The sequence below is a fragment of the Populus alba genome, chromosome 17 (genome assembly GCF_005239225.2).
Source record: "Populus alba chromosome 17, ASM523922v2, whole genome shotgun sequence".
NCBI classification, from domain to species: Eukaryota; Viridiplantae; Streptophyta; class Magnoliopsida; order Malpighiales; family Salicaceae; genus Populus; species Populus alba.
Window position 1 is genome coordinate 6,125,334 of NC_133300.1, and position 17,862 is coordinate 6,143,195.

Consider the following 17,862-nt stretch of genomic DNA (forward strand, 5'->3'; position numbering starts at 1 on the left):
AAATAAAAGTGGTTATTATTATAGTTTTAAAACTCAATACAGGAGTTGACTCAGAACAAGGTCTAGGTTGCATCGGGAGGGCCCACCCAGGTTATTCCAAAAAAAAAATTTAAATGATAAAAATGAAGTTATTATGACAAAAAAAAAATCAAAAAAAAGTTAGGTTTATTTTACCGGGCCTTATCCAGGGTTGACTAGGTTATGGATCAACCCGAGTTTTTTATTGAGTTAGGTCGAGTCAATCATTCCTTTATTTTTTTTTTAATCCAAAACGGTCAAAGCTCTATGTCATCCAAGTCTCGGGGTCGACCCATTAGGTTGGTCTGAGTTTTATTACTAGGATTATTTAATTTCAACACTCAATACAAACTAAAAATATCTAATTATCTTTTAAAATATGTAAGTTTTATAGTAATGTATATTAAGTATAAAATAAATTTTTAATATTTTATTCTATATTACCCATCATCAACCAAACAAGATATATAGATAATTATTGTATCTCATATATCAATATTCTTTTTCTCTTTTATTTTTGTTGTGTATTTCATTTTATTTTTTTGAAACACTAATCAAACACTATAATAGATATGCTATACCAAATATTGTAATGGGTCTGGTCAGAATATGGATGCATAGACTAACATCCAATATAATTTATTTGTATGATGCTCAAGATGTGCATTTATTAGTTTCAATTTATGCATAAAATAATTAAAAAAAAATACTCATTATGGTTGAAGCAAAAAAAAATACCGCTATCATACAAAAGATATTTTTTTTAGGTTTAAGATTAGATCATCTTTTTATCTCAAATGAAATAAAAATAAATAAATAAATGAGATCATCCTTAACCCAAGGAACGGTAACATCAAATTCAGTAAAGACATTGGGTGACTTTTAGATATTTTTATTTTGTTATTTTGCATATGATTAAAGCAGATTATTTTTTATGGAGAAGAGTCAAATAAAACCATAAAACACATTCCCAAAAACTTGGACGGTTAGGAACTGTATGAGAAGATAAAACCATGAATGTTGAAGAAGAGGTAGAGAGACTCAAGGAAGAAATCCAAAGACTTGGCAAGGTCCAACCTGATGGGTCCTACAAGGTAAATTTACGTGTAAAACAATTGCAGACATCTCAATATATTTGTTTGTCATCATACAGTTCTGTTCTTGAATTTTAGCATATGATGTCTGAAAATGCTATGATCACCGTGGTACCTATAATGGTGGATCTATCAAAAATAAATTTTAAAAAATAAAAATATTATTTTAATTTATTTTTAAATAAAAAATATTTTAAAAAAAAAACCGTTAATATATTTTTAAATCAGTTGGATATTCAAACATTATTATCTAGTTGGGCACCTGGAAAATGCTCTGTTTCTGATGCATTTCAAGTTATTGTCACAGAATCAAAGAGTGAGTTAAAAAAAAGATACAGGTAAAACTAACATTTACTCGGATATTACAAGGTGATCCATATCAGTTGTCTGTACATTCAACTAATCTACTCTTTCTGCTGCTAAGACTGCTTATTTTATAATTTCATATCAAGCATTTGCAAAACAGTGCCCTAGAGCTGGTCCCCAGCACCCTTGCAATCTTGCATTGTATGCCTTTCTCATATTGATCGAGCCATTAACATGACAAAATGCTTCACAAAAACCAAATCAGTTGTATGGAAATACCGTATAACACACATCTCCACTAGAACAACGAGAAAAAGAATAAAAAGAAACAACAAAATACCTCATCTGGATCATTTCTGTGTTCGATTCCTAGCATCTGTGTCAGATTCTTGAAGGTTTTCTGACCATACTCAAGTAAAAACATAATGCATTGCATACGACTTACTAGTTAGGTATTCTCCATTCATTACTCCATACAAGACATGGTTCAAATTGTAAGTAAACGAATCTTCACTTTGTAATCGATACTACAATCTTTTCCCTAGACAAACTTAAGAAAAATCTACTGAGTGCATGCAGCATGCACAAGTCTGTGTGAACAGGCATGATCTTGAATTACAAGAAACCAGACCTAGGAAGTTGGAATCTGTATTTTCTATTCCTGGAATTATAACTTCACATGCTGTTTTGTCACCAAGTACTTTGCCCCGCCATAAACTCTTTTTTTTTTTTTTGCTTTGTAGGTCACTTTTGGTTTTGTTTAATGACGATAGGTGCGCACACATATTTGAAGCACTGGCACATATGAGGGTGAATTGCTGCTACAAGGAGTCCATGATAATGTCGAAATCATTATCAAACCAGCACCCCTGCCAGCATCAGGAGCAGCAACTGCTTCGGTTGTAAGGAATGTAACGTATGTGGGTTAGCTTCCAGCAGATCATGTTCTGTCAAATATCATGCTGTATGGATAGCGTTGTTGTGCAGTTGAAATCACGTTTTTTCAAATTTTAATTTTTTTTTTTGTTAATTTTTTTTATGTTTTTTTATTAAAAATATTTCATTTTAATACATTTCTAAATGAAAAATATTTTAAACCGCCATCTCTATCACAATTTTAAACACACTATTAAATCCAATTAAGATATTATTAAATGATAAACTATTTAATTAGTCATCATAGCATAAAAATTAATTCAACATTTCTTGTTCAATCTTTTGCTCATATATTTTATGTGGTAAATATATTGATTAATATTTTCTAACATTATTTTTCAAGACATAATTATATTTTAACAATTTGAATATATATTTAACTATTAATTTGGTTGTACATATATATTAGGTTGTGTATTTTGTTATAATTGTTTTTTTACCTTGAGAAAGAAACATAAATAAATCTTGTTTAGCTATTCAAATATCTGAATGAAATAAAATTTTAAAAAATGTTTTAAACTTCTTCGTCCTTGTATACATGTCATTTTTTATTTATCAAAATGTCCCTTTGAATACCAAAAAAAAAACATAAATAAAATAAAAATTAAAAAACTTGAAAAACCTATATAAAAAAAAAAAAAAAATACACGAGTCTAACCCAGCATACCCAAGCCCTTGAAACAAAGCCCATGCCCGCTAGGCCATTTTAGTTTTTCTTCTTTTCTCCAGGGTGGAATTCCAAAATTAATTTTAAAAAAAAAACATGTTAACTAGTTTCCAAGGTTTGATTTTTTTTTTTCTTTTTTTTTTTTGTTTAAAAACTCATTTCAACCCATTTTCTCCTAAAAATCTTTAAAACCTCCAAAAATCATCAACCCAAAAACCCTCCTAAATGGTTAAAAACACAATCAAACCAGGAAAGATTCTCTCTCTCCACCCTGATTTATTTTTCTAAGTGAGATTAAAGTTAGAAACAACAACTATCAAACTCACCTTGTCGAATGGAACTCATTGATACAAGGATTGACAATTTTTGTGGTCAAAATCAATACTAACTGATAATCTTTTCATTCAGAACCTGGTGACTCTCTCTCCTCTCTCACTTACAAGGACTAAAATGTATATCAAATGAACTTTTCAAACAAATTTTAAATTATAAGGACTATAAAGGTAGGAAAAGAAAAATATGAGGATGAAAAGGAACTTTCCACCCAATTTTACATTGGCCACAAGTTTCTCCTTGTTCGACCACTTTGATCCTTTTTCAATGAATTTGTCTTCTCTAAACAATTTTTGACAAACTAGGATTCAATGCAATTGAAGAAAAAAAATTGACTGAATTGGAATAAAATTCCAGCGCTACTGTAGATCACTGCAATGTTTTAGCAAGGCGTTTTAGTATATTTTGATAATTGTCCAGGTTTATTTTGTTATTGATTTATTCAACAAAATCTACAAAAGTAGGCACCAAGATGTGTTTCTCATCTCTCACATAAAAGAACAGAAAAAAAGGTTTTGTACAAAAGAGACATCCACCAAGTTCACAGCCCTTCCTCACTTGGAAAATACTGAGCCATGTGCCAAAATTGTGATCAAAACAATAATCTTCAAAGAGTTGATGTACTCTTTGTCCTCGACAGATCCTATTAATTAATAGTATACACCTGAAATATCTTTTTCTTTCTGCTTTGTACAAATATCATGATCTCCACAAGCATTTTGCTTCTAATCATCTGAGCTTGCCACACTCAAAAAAGCTCATGGTCAATCAAATTAAGATGTTGCCTTGGTTCAAAACTTCACTCTCTACATATCATCTATCCAGAGGTGGAGACTAAAAAAAAAACCCATCAGCGGGGAAGCGGAGGCAGCTGGGGTGCCTCCCAAAGTCCCAAAGCTCCCCCCCCAATGTTATGCATGATCTTCAATGTTTAATAACACAAATTAAAATGTAATTTCCCTTTTGAATTTCTTTGTTGCTCATATTTAATTCATATATTTGTCTTTGTAGCTGGGTTCCATTCATATGAATTTGAACATTTATTTTCATCGTATTGAATTTATTCATGTTTCTTCTCATACCACTAAAGCAGCAACAGCATACATTGACTCATTTGATCAGTCCTATGATCTTCGAACATAAATTAGCTAAAGTACTCAAAAACAAATAAATAGAGTCTATTGGCAATTACTAACACAAACTTTTAACATATGGTTTTGAATGCTATTTCCATTGTACATTTTAATTTCTTCTGCTTCTTTGGGTTACATATGTATACCAGCTTCATGAATGTGCATGTATGAATGAGCTAAGTATATGCTTTCTGTCCCTAGAGAAAGTTTCTAGTCTGCCACTGAGTCCATGGTTAAGATGGTTCCATGCATGCATTGAGATGAAGTTATTATTACACTTCAATAAATTGACAGCCTGAACCTGTTGGGGACTGAATATTTGCAGATTCTGAATTGCAGAACAAGGAATGAAATTGAAATTACTGCCAGGTTATGTTCTACAATGCAGATACATTTTTCCATCCATCTGGACAGAATATTTGCAGATTCTAGATGACACGTTAGTGTGATGTAAGAGTATCGTTGCAGGGGTATGTTCTATGATGCATATTCAGATTTCAGCATTCATTCATGTCCTCAAGCAAGGATGTTTCATAATTCAAGTGCAATCCATTTGAATTGAAAAGATTTTTACCCATGGCAACATGAATAAGAAAAAAAAAAAAGAGCATGTCAGGCTCATCTTATTTAAGAAGCATTCATTCTTTTGGACTCTGGATTGCACTAATTTACACTACATCTGGGCAGGGGGGAAAAAGATGGATGGATAGTTCTACAATGCAGATATGTTTTGGATTTTGTTCTTTCGTGTCCTTACATAAGTGAGTTTAGCCTTCCTGGTCAAGTTTAAATCATATTTTAGGGAATGTTCTGTTGCCCATAGAAATCTGCAACAAGATTATAACACAATGTATGTTCTTTATCATGTGGTATAGATGTCATTGAAGGGACATGTTCCACGATGCAGAGACAATTTAGTATATGTTTGTTTGTGCATCATGTCAGTGGACATTTTGCCATCCAATTGTTTGAGTTGAATGTTCCAAGGTGTAATGGTGCAATGTGATAAGGACATGATAAGATGGACAGAACCAAAAAACCAAAATAAAAAATAGGTTGTGAAAATAAAATTATCGGAAATCAGATTAGTTCACTGACAACGAAACATATTGTTGAATTGCCTATGCCAAAAGTGAGGAATTGGCATAAAAGAAGTCAAGGATTTGCGTACACAGTTTGGTAAAAAGAAAACGAAGCTAAAAGAAGCAACTGTGACTTCTTTGTGAAACTAATTCCAACCAAATATATTTTGTCAAGATTGTCCAGTGAGGATAAATGCTTGAAGGAGGCTCTGAGCTGCTTGGGTTTCATCAGGGGTCCCAGATATAACAACAATCCTGTCACTTGTTCCTAGACGAGGTTCATGCACTATTACCTTGGCACCTGAGATCTGATTAAGGAACACCAGAGGATAAGCTGAAGTAGATTTAAGATCAGATGTTATAATGTATGTATTCGTTTTTTAAGGCGTGAAAAAACTTTTTAGACACACCATTCTGAGTTATTACTGAAAGATGAATAAGGTTAACACTAGATTAAAGATAATGTATTCCTCATAATCAGGGAGGCTCATTTCTAATGCTTAACTTCTATACCTGATTGTGATAGGTAATTAGTTATAGAATATTTTCCTTAAAGCTTTCGTGTTTCCTCAACATAAGTACAGTTGAAAGATCAAACTTCAAATGTAGGGTTTTACTTATGCTTTTTTCAATGAGAATCAAGTTAAATTATTGAAATGTTTCGATGAGTATTATTTGTCTTCTATAGATACAAGTCTGGTGTGGAGGGAATTTAGGATACATAATTGTCAAGGTAGCCTTCAAAGCATTTCAAATGGCTTGTTTATAGTTTTAAGCATTTGAGATTGGTTTGGCATCATTGTTGGCATTGCAATTCTATCATATTTGTGGTTGGCTACTGAGTTGATTGTTTATAATGGTGGAGGGTATCAAACTGAATGTAATGTGCCTTCTCACTTGTTTCACAATTCAGTGGTGTATAGCAGGAAGTTGGTCCTTTTTTACTTCAACAGCAGGTACTATTCAAGTTACTGTCTTTTTACATCTGATAACGAGGTTAAATGTTACTTACACTTTATAGAAGTAACCTTACGTGTCAAAACTTGTAGGAAATTTTCTAAATGGTAGGCCTCAAGTTGTCAGGCTGATCCTATTCATGTATATCAGTTCAATAATTCATGAGGGTTGTGTTGATAATTCATACGAGACACATAAGAATAGAAACATCATGAATATATCAGGACAAAAAAGAGTAGCTGGCAATAAACTAGCAAACAAAATGGACTTCCAAAAATTAGAAGGGGAAAAAGGAAGAAATAAAATTATGATCAAGCAAGCTAAGGAGAGAACATACTCCTATTCTCATTAACCAGAATTATCTGGTTAAGGAGAAGAATGTAAATTGATGCTTGAGAATAAAACTTAAAGTAAAATATTTTGATGCTTTGAAACTCAGTTCACTGCATCAACATTTTTTCTCTCCCTCAAAATAACAAACCATAAGAAAAGAAGCAACTTCTAAATAGCCTCTAGGATTATCAGTGTGACAGTCAGAAATTTCAATTCAATGAGTAATATATCATAATGAGTAACTTATTTAACTATCTTGATCAACACAAGGACAATAGAAGCAAAATTTACGGAGAAATACAGCCAAAAGGTACATACCTGTCTCAAACGAGCTAGATTGCTACCATTCTCCCCATATACAGAGCCAAAGGCATTCTCGGGAACTACAATCTCTACAGTTGTGTTTGTAACAAAAGCAGACTTGCCTCCACTGCACACCAGAGGAAAGAGTCACCAACTCATAAAGTGCGAATGACCAACAGCTTTAGATGACACTCCGAGAGAACGCTTAATCACATTTCAAACAATAGCAGTGACTTATTTATTTCCTATAAAATTTGGGTTGAAAAAAACACCTTAGGTTTTAGGTATCAAGATTCATTGTTTTCAGTGGTGCTTTCTCCGGTTCCTTTCTAGTGAGGTTGCACAAACAACAATAGCCAGCATTGATGAGACTCAAGTCAAGTAAGCCTCAAACAACTAGTCACAACCAGCTACATGAGTACTTTCTTTCCATTCACATATCTAACCAGCTGAGGATTCTAGGAATTTTGATATTGAATCCCTGGCGACGCTATTTTTGGTACAGCTCTTCCTATTCTAACTGCCGCAATTCAACAATTTTTATACTAGATGCTTTATAATACAAGAGTAACAGTCTTATATTTTTTGCATTAAGTGATGTGTTACTAACCTGCCAAGCTCTAAGCCAGCTTTAAGAGAAGGCAATCTTCTGCTGACATCTGATATGCCCCGTGGATTTACTCTAGGTATTGTCTGTAACCAATCCCAACAATACAAAGTAGACAAAAATTATAATCCAACAGGGGGGCAGACAAATATTAATATCCAACAGGGAGGAGGAGAATACCTGTGATGCCCACAACCTTGGTGAAGGAGGGCGATCTAAACTATGTGAAAGTCCAAGATGGTCCATATTCTGTGTTATAACAGTTTGATGACTTAGATTATGAGAATTTCCAGCTGTTGGCTGCCTAATATAAGGGGCAGAATCTCTTGCTGGCTCCCGCAGTGGATCCCTCACTGGCTCCCTAAACAGATCCCTCACAGGCTCCCTAAACAGATCCCTCACTGGCTCCCTAAATGGATCCCTCACTGGCTCCCTCAAAGGATCCCTCACAGTTTCCCTCAATGAATCCCTAAATGCATCCCTCAGTGGGTCTCTCACTGGCTCCCTCAAAATATCTCTCATTGGCTCCCACGATGAATCCCTCACTGGATCCATCAATTTCACATAGGGACTGCTTTCAGCTAATACAGAAGAATCGATCCTTGCTCCAGGAGTGCTCAGCATGCTGGAGAAAAGATTATCTCGGAGTCTTCCAGTAACATGGTATATCGCATCTTTCACATTCACAAAGTCTCCAGAAATCTGTTAGACAAACAAATCAACAGGCAATGGAAAATTGCCTATGTTAGAGCACGACAGTAAAAGGAAGTTGGGGTTGATCAGAACAAAATGTTGAACAGTTATTTTACTTCAAAAATCCAGAATTTTTACGAGTTATGAAGACCTCTTATCATAACTCTTGCATGAAGTTCAAACTTCAAATTCATTTAAATAATTCCACCTAAAAAAAAAGTAAAAAGCATGGTCTTTGGAATCCTTGTGCATTCATTGTACTAACTAAAAAAAGAACTGATAAAGACTCTGTCATACCTCTACCACATGATCAGTCTCTGGCACACACTTTGGGTTACGCTGGTCACCCGCTATTATTCTTATGCTGGTACTGGTTGCCTTACGCATTTCTGAAATTATAGTGCCTCCTTTTCCCAACAAACAGCCTACTTGGCTTGGTGAAACTACAAGCCTTGCAGTAACAGGTGACCCCCTGCTTGAGCCTGGATCCAGACCCTTTTCAATGCCAGACTCCACAGCCCTCGAGAAAACAAGTACAATAGTCTTTTGTGCAGCTGAGTACCGAGACTCTGGGTTCTGCGGGAGAAGAAACCAATGCAATTCATCATTAGTACTACTTCCAGCACCATAACCGTAGCATGAATAAGAATATGAAAAAGGATACATAATGTCAAACCTCAGATGCAGTAACAGTGATTAGTCGCTCATCACACTCAGACACCGTTGGTCCAACGCTTATAGCAGCACCTGTCTCATTCTGAAGAGCCCTGACAATGTTGCCACCTTTTCCAATAACACCCCCAATCCTATCGGTAGTACACAGAATTCTAAAAACCACTTGCTGTTGTGGTATGTTCGTATCTGGTGTGACAACCCTGTCAGACTCCAATGACAAAGGATGAACTCTGGAAGCATAATTAATGGAGCTCTTCGGTATGGTGGGGAGCCCTAAAGAATGTTGTGGTTTAGTGGGTAGCACTAATGAATTGTGTGCTACGGTGGGAAGCACTGCAGAATGCCGTGGATGGATTTCTACACGCACATCAGACAAAGAGACTCTGGAAACTGCCTCAGCAGGTTTGCTGTTGGTCACCCTTGTCTTGTCAACCGGTTGGCAATCTTGAAGGCAGCGAGAAACCGCAACAAGTCCTTTCTTTACTGCTGAAACATCCCCTTCAATCTACAAATATCAAACCATTCCCACAAGAACAATAAAATTCATTCAACTGCTAATGAATTTGTTCCCATATCACAATAATAGGATTCAAAGCTCAATGATTGCTCTAAAAGAAAACTAACAAAACCATAAAAAGATCAAAACTTTGAATTCAATAACACTAAAAAAAAACCCTATTGTAGATTACAATTACCTCAATCATCTCTTCATTCGAAGCAGCACAATCAGGCAATTTATCAACCAAAACTTTAATTCTACACCCACAATCTTTCCTAATCTTCTCCACTACTTTCCCTCCTTTCCCAATAACTGCCCCAACCGAACTCACCTCCGCTAACATCCTACAAGAAACAACCCCACCCGCCACCGAATCACTCTCCGCCGCCACCTCTAAAATCCTCTCAAAAACCCTAACCAAAGCCTCTTGCCCCTTTGAAACCTCAACTGCACTATCAATTCCACTAAATACTACCGCCGATTGTGTAATCTGACCGATCACCGTTATGACCCGATCCGGTGAATCGGGCGGAGCATCTTCTATCCGAACCTTGGCTCCGGTTTGCTGTTGTAAGCCTTTTATTATGTTTCCGGCCTTTCCTATTACGCCGCCGATTCTCGAAGCGTGGCAGAGAAGACGGAAGGATACATGTCCCGAAGGGACGGGTAACGGAGCAGCTGAAGCAGAAGGCTGGGGTTTTGAGCGTTTGTTGGCAGAGGATCCGTTAGGGTAATTCGGGTTGGGGTCGGGCATGATGGTATTAGAATTTATGGGGCGTTTTGCAGGAGCAGAGAGAAAAGGACTAAAACTAGCTGTGGCCATTATATACTTTGCTGAGGGAGACGGACAAGCGTGTGGATATAAATAAATTTCTGGTTTTTCTGTGCCTTGGTCAATTTGTCTTCTCTCAGTGAGGGTTGGAACTTGGAAGAGGAGGAGAAAAAAGTTGTACACTGTAAGTATTCACAAAACACGTTTGAGGTCATATATTATTTTTTGGTTAAATTAGACCCTATCCTTTAATTTTCATCGACTTATATCCTTCGTTTCTCCATTAATCTATCAACAACTAAAGTGTTCTTTGTATGCAACTAAATGCGTGTTTGGCAGTGTAGTAGCGGTTGCTTTTCAAATAAAATACATGCAAATGATGTTATTTTTTAAAAATATTTTTTATTTAAATATATATATATATATATATATAAAATATTGTATATTTTTTTTAATTTTTTAATTTTATTTTTAATATCAAATCCAAAAATATTAAAATAAATTTATTTCAAGCAAAAAAAAATTAAAATTTTATAAAATATAGTTTCTATTGCAAAAAAACAGCATAATTGTTAAATTCTTAATAATGAATCAGTATTTTACTACCAATCGCAAGTTTCATATTACTCATCATCTGACTTAACAAAAGGTTAAGTTATTTTTTATTTTAATGATTTTAAAAAATGATGTTATTTTAAATAAAATTTTAAAAAATAATAATTTAAAGTTGACTCAATCAGGTTAATTAAATTAGGTGTTGACCTATTTTGTCACCCAAATAATTGAGGCATTTTCCAAAATGATTCAATAACAAAACTAGCTTGGGCTAGACTCTTGATCACCGAGTCAATCCCTAGGCTAGTTTAGGTTTGCTAACCATGTGTTTAATTTTACATATGTTAATTATATAACAGGTGCAAGTTATATGAAGCATAGTTGTAAAATCAAGTAATGCAACACTTAGTTAATTGTCATGTTGGTAATAAAACTAGAAAATAATAAATAATGTAAAATAATCAACAAAAACACATTAATATTATATCTGAATCAAATCATTGTGGAATTAAATTTAATTTCGCGTGTATTTGAATTTAGTGAATAATTTATTATAATTTTTATGTTTGGAATAAAATACTAAAATACAAAGTTAAATTGTATTATACTATTTGAAATACATGTGGAATTAAATTAAATTACCAATATTGACTATTCTGCCCTTAATTTAAAAATCATTTCCTTTTGTTAATGTAAAAATAAAATTCATAAATTATTTTATGATATATCATGATGCATGGTATGATAAAGATAACGGGGTACATTAACGTGCATGATGTAGAAAAAACAAATGATTGTGACAAGTATTACGAGAAATGACATCCATTATGCTAGCAAGCTAAAATAAAAAATAAAAATAATAATAATAATAATAAGATATCAAAAGAAATGATTACAAAAGGATTATAAGGTTTCCACCATGTGTAGATAAGGAAACGAAGGGTTTTTTTTGAAAAACGAAGAGGACTTGTGATCATAGGTGGGTGAAGAACCAAAAACAATCCCATGAGGGGACTTGTGTTAGGGTAGTTTTTACTTTGATTTCCTTTTAAAGAAAAAACTGAAAGGGTTCCATCCATTATGGATGGGAAATAAATGCATCGAATTGATAAAAGTTAAAAGTATATGGGTTATCTTGATCAAATGTTAAAACTTCAGGGACTAGGGTGATTCTTAACTATTTGAAGTTCTAACTTTTAAAGCGCTAACGTGCGAAGGTGGTAAGAGAATGGAGAGAGTCAAAGATGACGACGCGGAGATGGGACGGCTGTGGAAATGACTAACGAAGAAAGGTCTGTATGACATGTCACATCAAAGTTATTACGAGTGGAATTATTTGTGGAATTTTCTTTTCATCTTTTAGAAAATGATTTTTTTTTTTAGAGAGAGTTTGTTCTTCATAACTTATTTAGGAAACTAAAAGTTGTATTGAATATAATAATTCATTAAAATTAAAATTAAAATTAAAATATTATTTAGAATTAAAGTGTTTCTGAAATATTTTAATTTTTCTTGAAAACTCATTGTCATTTTTAGCAATGAGCTCCTAGTCTTGGTGCCAGTGCTTCACTTTGCAACCGAACTTTTTTTTTTTTCTTTGCATAAAAGATAATTTTCAAGCAGCGCAAATGCATTTTAAAAAAGAAAAAAGAAAAGATGACCTAAATCATAATTATACTAAATCAAATAATTTAGTTTTATTTTAATCAGATAATAAAAAAATAGATAATAATAGTAAATGGATCAAAATTGTTTTTTAAAAATTGATAACATTAACATAGAAAAAAATATTTTTATAAACAAAGACAAAAGATATAGCTAAATTTTTAGCTTGTTAAATATGAAAGGATGGAAGGATGCGATTGAATAAAAAAAAAGACAAAAAAAATAGCTTGAGCAATTCAAGCTAGTATAACAAACTTGTAACTCAGGGAATAATGCAAGTGTGTATAACAAATTGGGTTGAAATGATGAAATTGAAAAAAAAATTTATAAAAAAACCAAGAAAAAAATTGAAAATCAAAAGAATATGGAGTAAAGTTGAAACATCAACAATAAAAATGGTCAATTTATAATTTTTTGGGGAGGAGAGGAAAAAAAAAAACAAAAAAAAAGAGGCCCACCGACAACATACTAGATCAACATCGTCAACATGCAATGTTTCAATATTAGAAAAAGAACACAACAACGCTTTCAACAATATGATAAAAAAGTATTTTCAGATGCTAGGAGACACCGCATGTGCCTCTTGAGAGGCTCGGGCACCTCCCACGCTCCTTGCCCTTTTTTTTAAATATTTGACTAAATAACAAATTGTTTGACTTAATAATAATAATAAAATGATTTTAAAAAGATGAAAAATTATCTTGATATCAATTTTAATGTATTTTTTTTTCTTTTAAGGGTATTTGAGATTTCACTATGCTTTTAAATTTTTATTAGTTTTTATATTTGATGAAATATCAAATTGCTCATCAATTGATATAATAATAATAATAATAATAAATACAAGAATACCTTTATTATTATTATTTTTTGCTTTCAAAGTTATTTTGATGGTTTTATTGTGCCATTAAATAGAAAAAACTTTGTTTATACCCAATTAATTTAATAATAACTAATGGGCCCAGTAAAAAATTTCAATATTCTTGAAAACTAGTGTTAAATTTTTTGGATGGATAAAAAAAATTATCACTGTATTATTCCAATGAACAATATTTTTTAATATATATCTATAGTGTTTTTTCAAAACTATGTAGTTTCTTTCAATATTTGATTCATCTATTTTCTAATATTTTTCATTCATTACTTTTTAAAGACAAGTTAAGCAATATTATCTTATTTTATTATGAAAAATTAATGGTCATGAATGCATCGTTATTTTTCTAATAATAAATGATTATGAAATAAATATAAAAACATGAAATAAAAACTTCAAACTTTAATAAGTGAGAGATTTTGTGAAGTTAAAACTTTATTTGTTTTTATGTTTTAAAAGTGTTTTTGAAAAAAATATTTTTTATTTTTTATTTTAAATTAATTTTTTTTTATGTTTTTAGATTATTTTTATGTGCTGATTTCAAAAATAATTTTTTAAAAATAAAAAAAATATTATTTTAATATATTTTTAAATAAAAAAATACTTTAAAAATAACAACAATTACACTACTAAATATTCCGTTAAAAAAGGAAAAATCCCCTGTCCTGCCCAGGAAATAACTAATTAGTTGAACAGCGTTCTATTGTGTGGTAAAAGGGCTATCCATGTCTTTTTACATGTAGGGCAAGAGTGTGAATAAATGAAACGTAACTAAAAATATTTGGCTGGGACACCAGAGATCATTGCTGTATCCATGAAAGAGAGCACTTGGAGAAGAATGATTCTGAGCAACAAGAAAAGTCTAATTGAATTAAAATCTAATAAAAGCAGGAGTCCATTAAAACCAAGTACATTTATATTGATACAAAATCATTTTCCATGTATTTTTAAAGTATTTTTCACTTAAAAATATATTAAAATAATATTTTTTTAATTTTTAAAATTAGCACATTAAAATAATATAAAATCATGAAAAAATATTAATTTTAAGTAATTATAATAAAGTTTTCTTTCTATTGTTTATGTTTTCAAGATGTTTCCAATTATAATAAAGTTTAATGTATATGTGAATTTAATTCTTATTCTTATAGTATGTATTAACTCTTCAACATATATTGATACTACCAAAAATGTATACATTTCTATTCATTACACAAAACACTAAGTCGTGTGGTATTTTTGCTATAGCATTTTTATTATGTATTTTTTCACAAATCATTGTGGATTAAAATATTTATTTTTTAAAAATTTGAAATTTAATCTTTAATTATTATTATTATTATTTTTCATTATTGAGCTCTTTTTGGCCTAAATTAGCATTCAAATGCATATATATATATATATATATATATATATATATATATATATTTCGAAGAAGGGTTGGATTGAAAGTCAGAAAGATTAAAGTTTAAATGATTTCAAAAGTCATCCAAAAATTTATTTTTATCACCCCTCTCTTCTGGTTTATAGGTGATCGGTTCTTTTAGTTTTTAAAAATTCAATTTTGATACCAATCATTTCTCTTATTTTTTAATTTTTTTTTTGTGTGAGAAGAGAGAGAGGGCTACAAGATTCCAATGTAACAAAAGAAAATTATCATTTACACCTCTTTCGACCACTAAAATGGTCAAAATTAATGTCAATTGGTTCCATTCAGCGAGAGGAATCTTATAGTGGTTGTTTTGAGTCTTGATATAGTCTAAAATAACAAATTTAAGTTAAGGGTGAGAGAATTTATTTGATTTGATTTTGTGATTTGAGCCTTTTGTTTTGTTTTATTAGGTTGCTAAATTGGTTTCTACATGTTTTAAGAGTGGGTTTTAAGTGTTTTTGGCTTTACATGAGTTGAAAACACAGATTTGTTAGGTTAAAAACTCATAACATTGATTTTTTGCCATCATAATGGTGGCATAAAGACAATGTTTGGTCCGTCTTGATGGACGACGTGTTGTTTATCTTTTTTACAAATAAAAATAAAACAGGACGAACGATAAGATCGTCAAGCCTTTTAAGTAAGAAAAAAAATAGGCCTAGACACTCTAATCTAGACTTAAATGCCAACACTTCCTTCCAAAGGCTCAATACATTGGGCTATAAGCCTATAATGTGGGCTCTTTTTTGGCTTTTTTTAGATATAGATTTATGAAAAAAAATTAACTCGGTTCATTCTATAATCTGGATTGTAAGTTTGATGAGATAAGTCAAAACATTAATTTTATTATTTTTTTTTAATACTTTTTTCATCCCTCGTTTAAAAAAAACAAAATGCAATTTCAACATTTGTTATTAATGATTTTTTTTATTTAACTTAGAATAAAAAAAATCAGTTTTACTATTTGTTATCAATGATTTGCTTTTACCTTCTTTAGTCTCATGCGTTTGTCGTGATCTTTTTTTTTTGAAAAAAATATTTCATTTAAAAAAAATTCACATTCACTTTATTATCATATAATTAAAAGAAGAATAATCTATGAAATAAAAGATTATTAAATCTGACTTGGATCATAAGTTTGGTTGGTTAATTCAAGTTTATGTATTTTTTTAATTTTTTTTAAAAAGGATTTTTTAACTGATTTTATTCTTTAAAATTAAATTAATTTTAGATTTAATTCCTAATTTGTTTTTGTTTTTTTTTTTTTTTTTTTAAGATTACCCTCATAATAATTTTAAGATTAACCTCTATTAAAAAAGCAAATAACAAGTCGCTAATACTTTATGGGTCGTCTCGTCTCGTGTCGTCAGCCGTCAGGTGTGGGTGTGTGTAGCATTGACTATGAGTCAAACAGCTTTGACGTGTCTCTACCACTTACCACTCATACAAAGTGCTGCTTGACTTTCGATTGCAAAATGGTGTGCGTCAATTTATAGACACGTCAAAGCTATTTGACTCATAGTCAGTGCACGCACACTCCCAAGCTATCGATTTTTTTTTTTTCTTTTCAAAAAGTAGCTCGGTATAATTTCTTTTTTAAAAATAATATAATAAAAAAATATTTAAAAAAATAACAATTATATTTATTATCTACAATTCTGAAATTGAATATCTTGAATGTGATTTTAGATAGTGTTTAGTTATTATTTTTAAATAAAAAAATAATAAAAAACAAAGATAAAATTATATTTGATATTAACATATAAAATAAAATAATTATTTTTATATCATATTTAATTATGATAAATAAGACAGAATAAAATATAAATAAATTTATTTTATTTTTAATATTTATTATGCCAAACTTGTATATTAAAAAAAAAATTAAAATTTCTTTTTTAGCTTATATTAAATATTAAAAACAATAATATTATAATATCCCTATGTATAAAATAAGGATTCACTTAATGGCTAGCCATAGTTTTGAAAGCTGGCCCGATGGATTGACATGAAATTTAGCTAATCCAGGGTTGGAACTAGACCGGGTTGAATAAAAAATAAAGGAAAGAAAAACTTGGTGTGACCCAGTTGACTTTGCAGATTAACCCGATGCGGCTGACCCGACAAGATACAGTCAAGACTCGGCTACAAATCTGTTAATTTTTATTTAATTTTTATTTTTTTTTTATTGAAACAACATCTTTTATTTTAAAAAAATTAACCCGATTGATCTAGTCAAAACTCGAGATCCGGGTCTTGAATCAGGCTGAGTCTTGAAATTATGGTCTTAGCTTTCCAAGCTGTCATTTGTGTGTTTGGTATTGCGGTAGCTTTTGTGGCTTGTGGTTTAAAAAAAAGTTGTTTTTATAAAAAGTACTTTTAGTTGAGGTTGGTTTGAAAAAATAGGTGTTTGGTTAAAACTGTGGTTGAAATTGAGGTTGAAGAAAAAGTAGTTTAATGTGTTTGGTTAATAAAAATGCTTTTCAAATTGAGGTTATAAAATAATTAAAAAATATATATATATTTATATTAATGATTTTTAATTTAAATATTGTAAATTTAACTACTGTTATTACATCATGAAATAAATAATATTGATATCAAATATTTTTTATTATTCCATTACACTATGTGCAATGTCATCACATGCGAAATTTATCCAACAAGAACTATATTTTTCATGGTTTCTTAAGCGCACAACAACAAAAACTGAATCTTTTATTATGTCGTCAAACGATCTCCTTTTAATTTTTTAAATAGAACACAATTAAAATAAAAATAAAAACTGAATTTTTTTTAACTGGACCGGACCCGGTAATAACATAATTGGAATTGCGATCAAATTTCATAAATGGTACGTTATTAAATTTTTTTTTTTTTAAAAAAAATTTTAAACTCATTTTCATGGTTTTTCAAAAAAAAAAAAGA

At 31.0% G+C, this 17,862-nt stretch overlaps 1 protein-coding gene across 4 annotated transcripts; it reads right to left on the reverse strand.

The window, feature by feature from the left end:
• Positions 1 to 1,389: 1,389 nt before the first annotated feature.
• Positions 1,390 to 10,615, reverse strand: LOC118036140 (KH domain-containing protein HEN4). 4 transcript variants are annotated; one of them, XM_073405737.1, is made up of 8 exons: positions 9,833 to 10,615; positions 9,139 to 9,642; positions 8,760 to 9,038; positions 7,950 to 8,471; positions 7,773 to 7,855; positions 7,178 to 7,289; positions 1,759 to 1,818; positions 1,390 to 1,663 (listed from the first exon to the last, which is right to left on the reverse strand). In XM_073405737.1, the coding sequence occupies exons 1-8, from the start codon at positions 10,457 to 10,459 to the stop codon at positions 1,631 to 1,633; spliced, it is 2,220 nt and encodes a 739-aa protein (XP_073261838.1). In that variant the 5' UTR covers positions 10,460 to 10,615; the 3' UTR covers positions 1,390 to 1,630. The 4 variants fall into 4 exon arrangements, with proteins under 4 accessions (XP_073261838.1, XP_073261837.1, XP_034897732.1 ...); XM_073405736.1 differs by having other exon boundaries at positions 1,390 to 1,818; XM_035041841.2 differs by lacking the exons at positions 1,390 to 1,663; positions 1,759 to 1,818 and adding an exon at positions 5,235 to 5,903.
• Between the last annotated feature and the right edge of the window lie 7,247 nt (positions 10,616 to 17,862).

Bases quoted from the DNA above. Each gene is read 5' to 3' on its own strand.
- LOC118036140 (XM_035041840.2), bottom strand. From the start codon at position 10,459: ATGGCCACAGCTAGTTTTAGTCCTTTTCTCTCTGCTCCTGCAAAACGC. The intron at 8,472-8,759 runs GTATGACAGAGT...TTTGTCTAACAG, and splicing joins AGACTGATCATGTGGTAGAG to ATTTCTGGAGACTTTGTGAA. The intron at 7,290-7,772 runs GTTAGTAACACA...TCTGGTGTGCAG, and splicing joins GCTGGCTTAGAGCTTGGCAG to TGGAGGCAAGTCTGCTTTTG.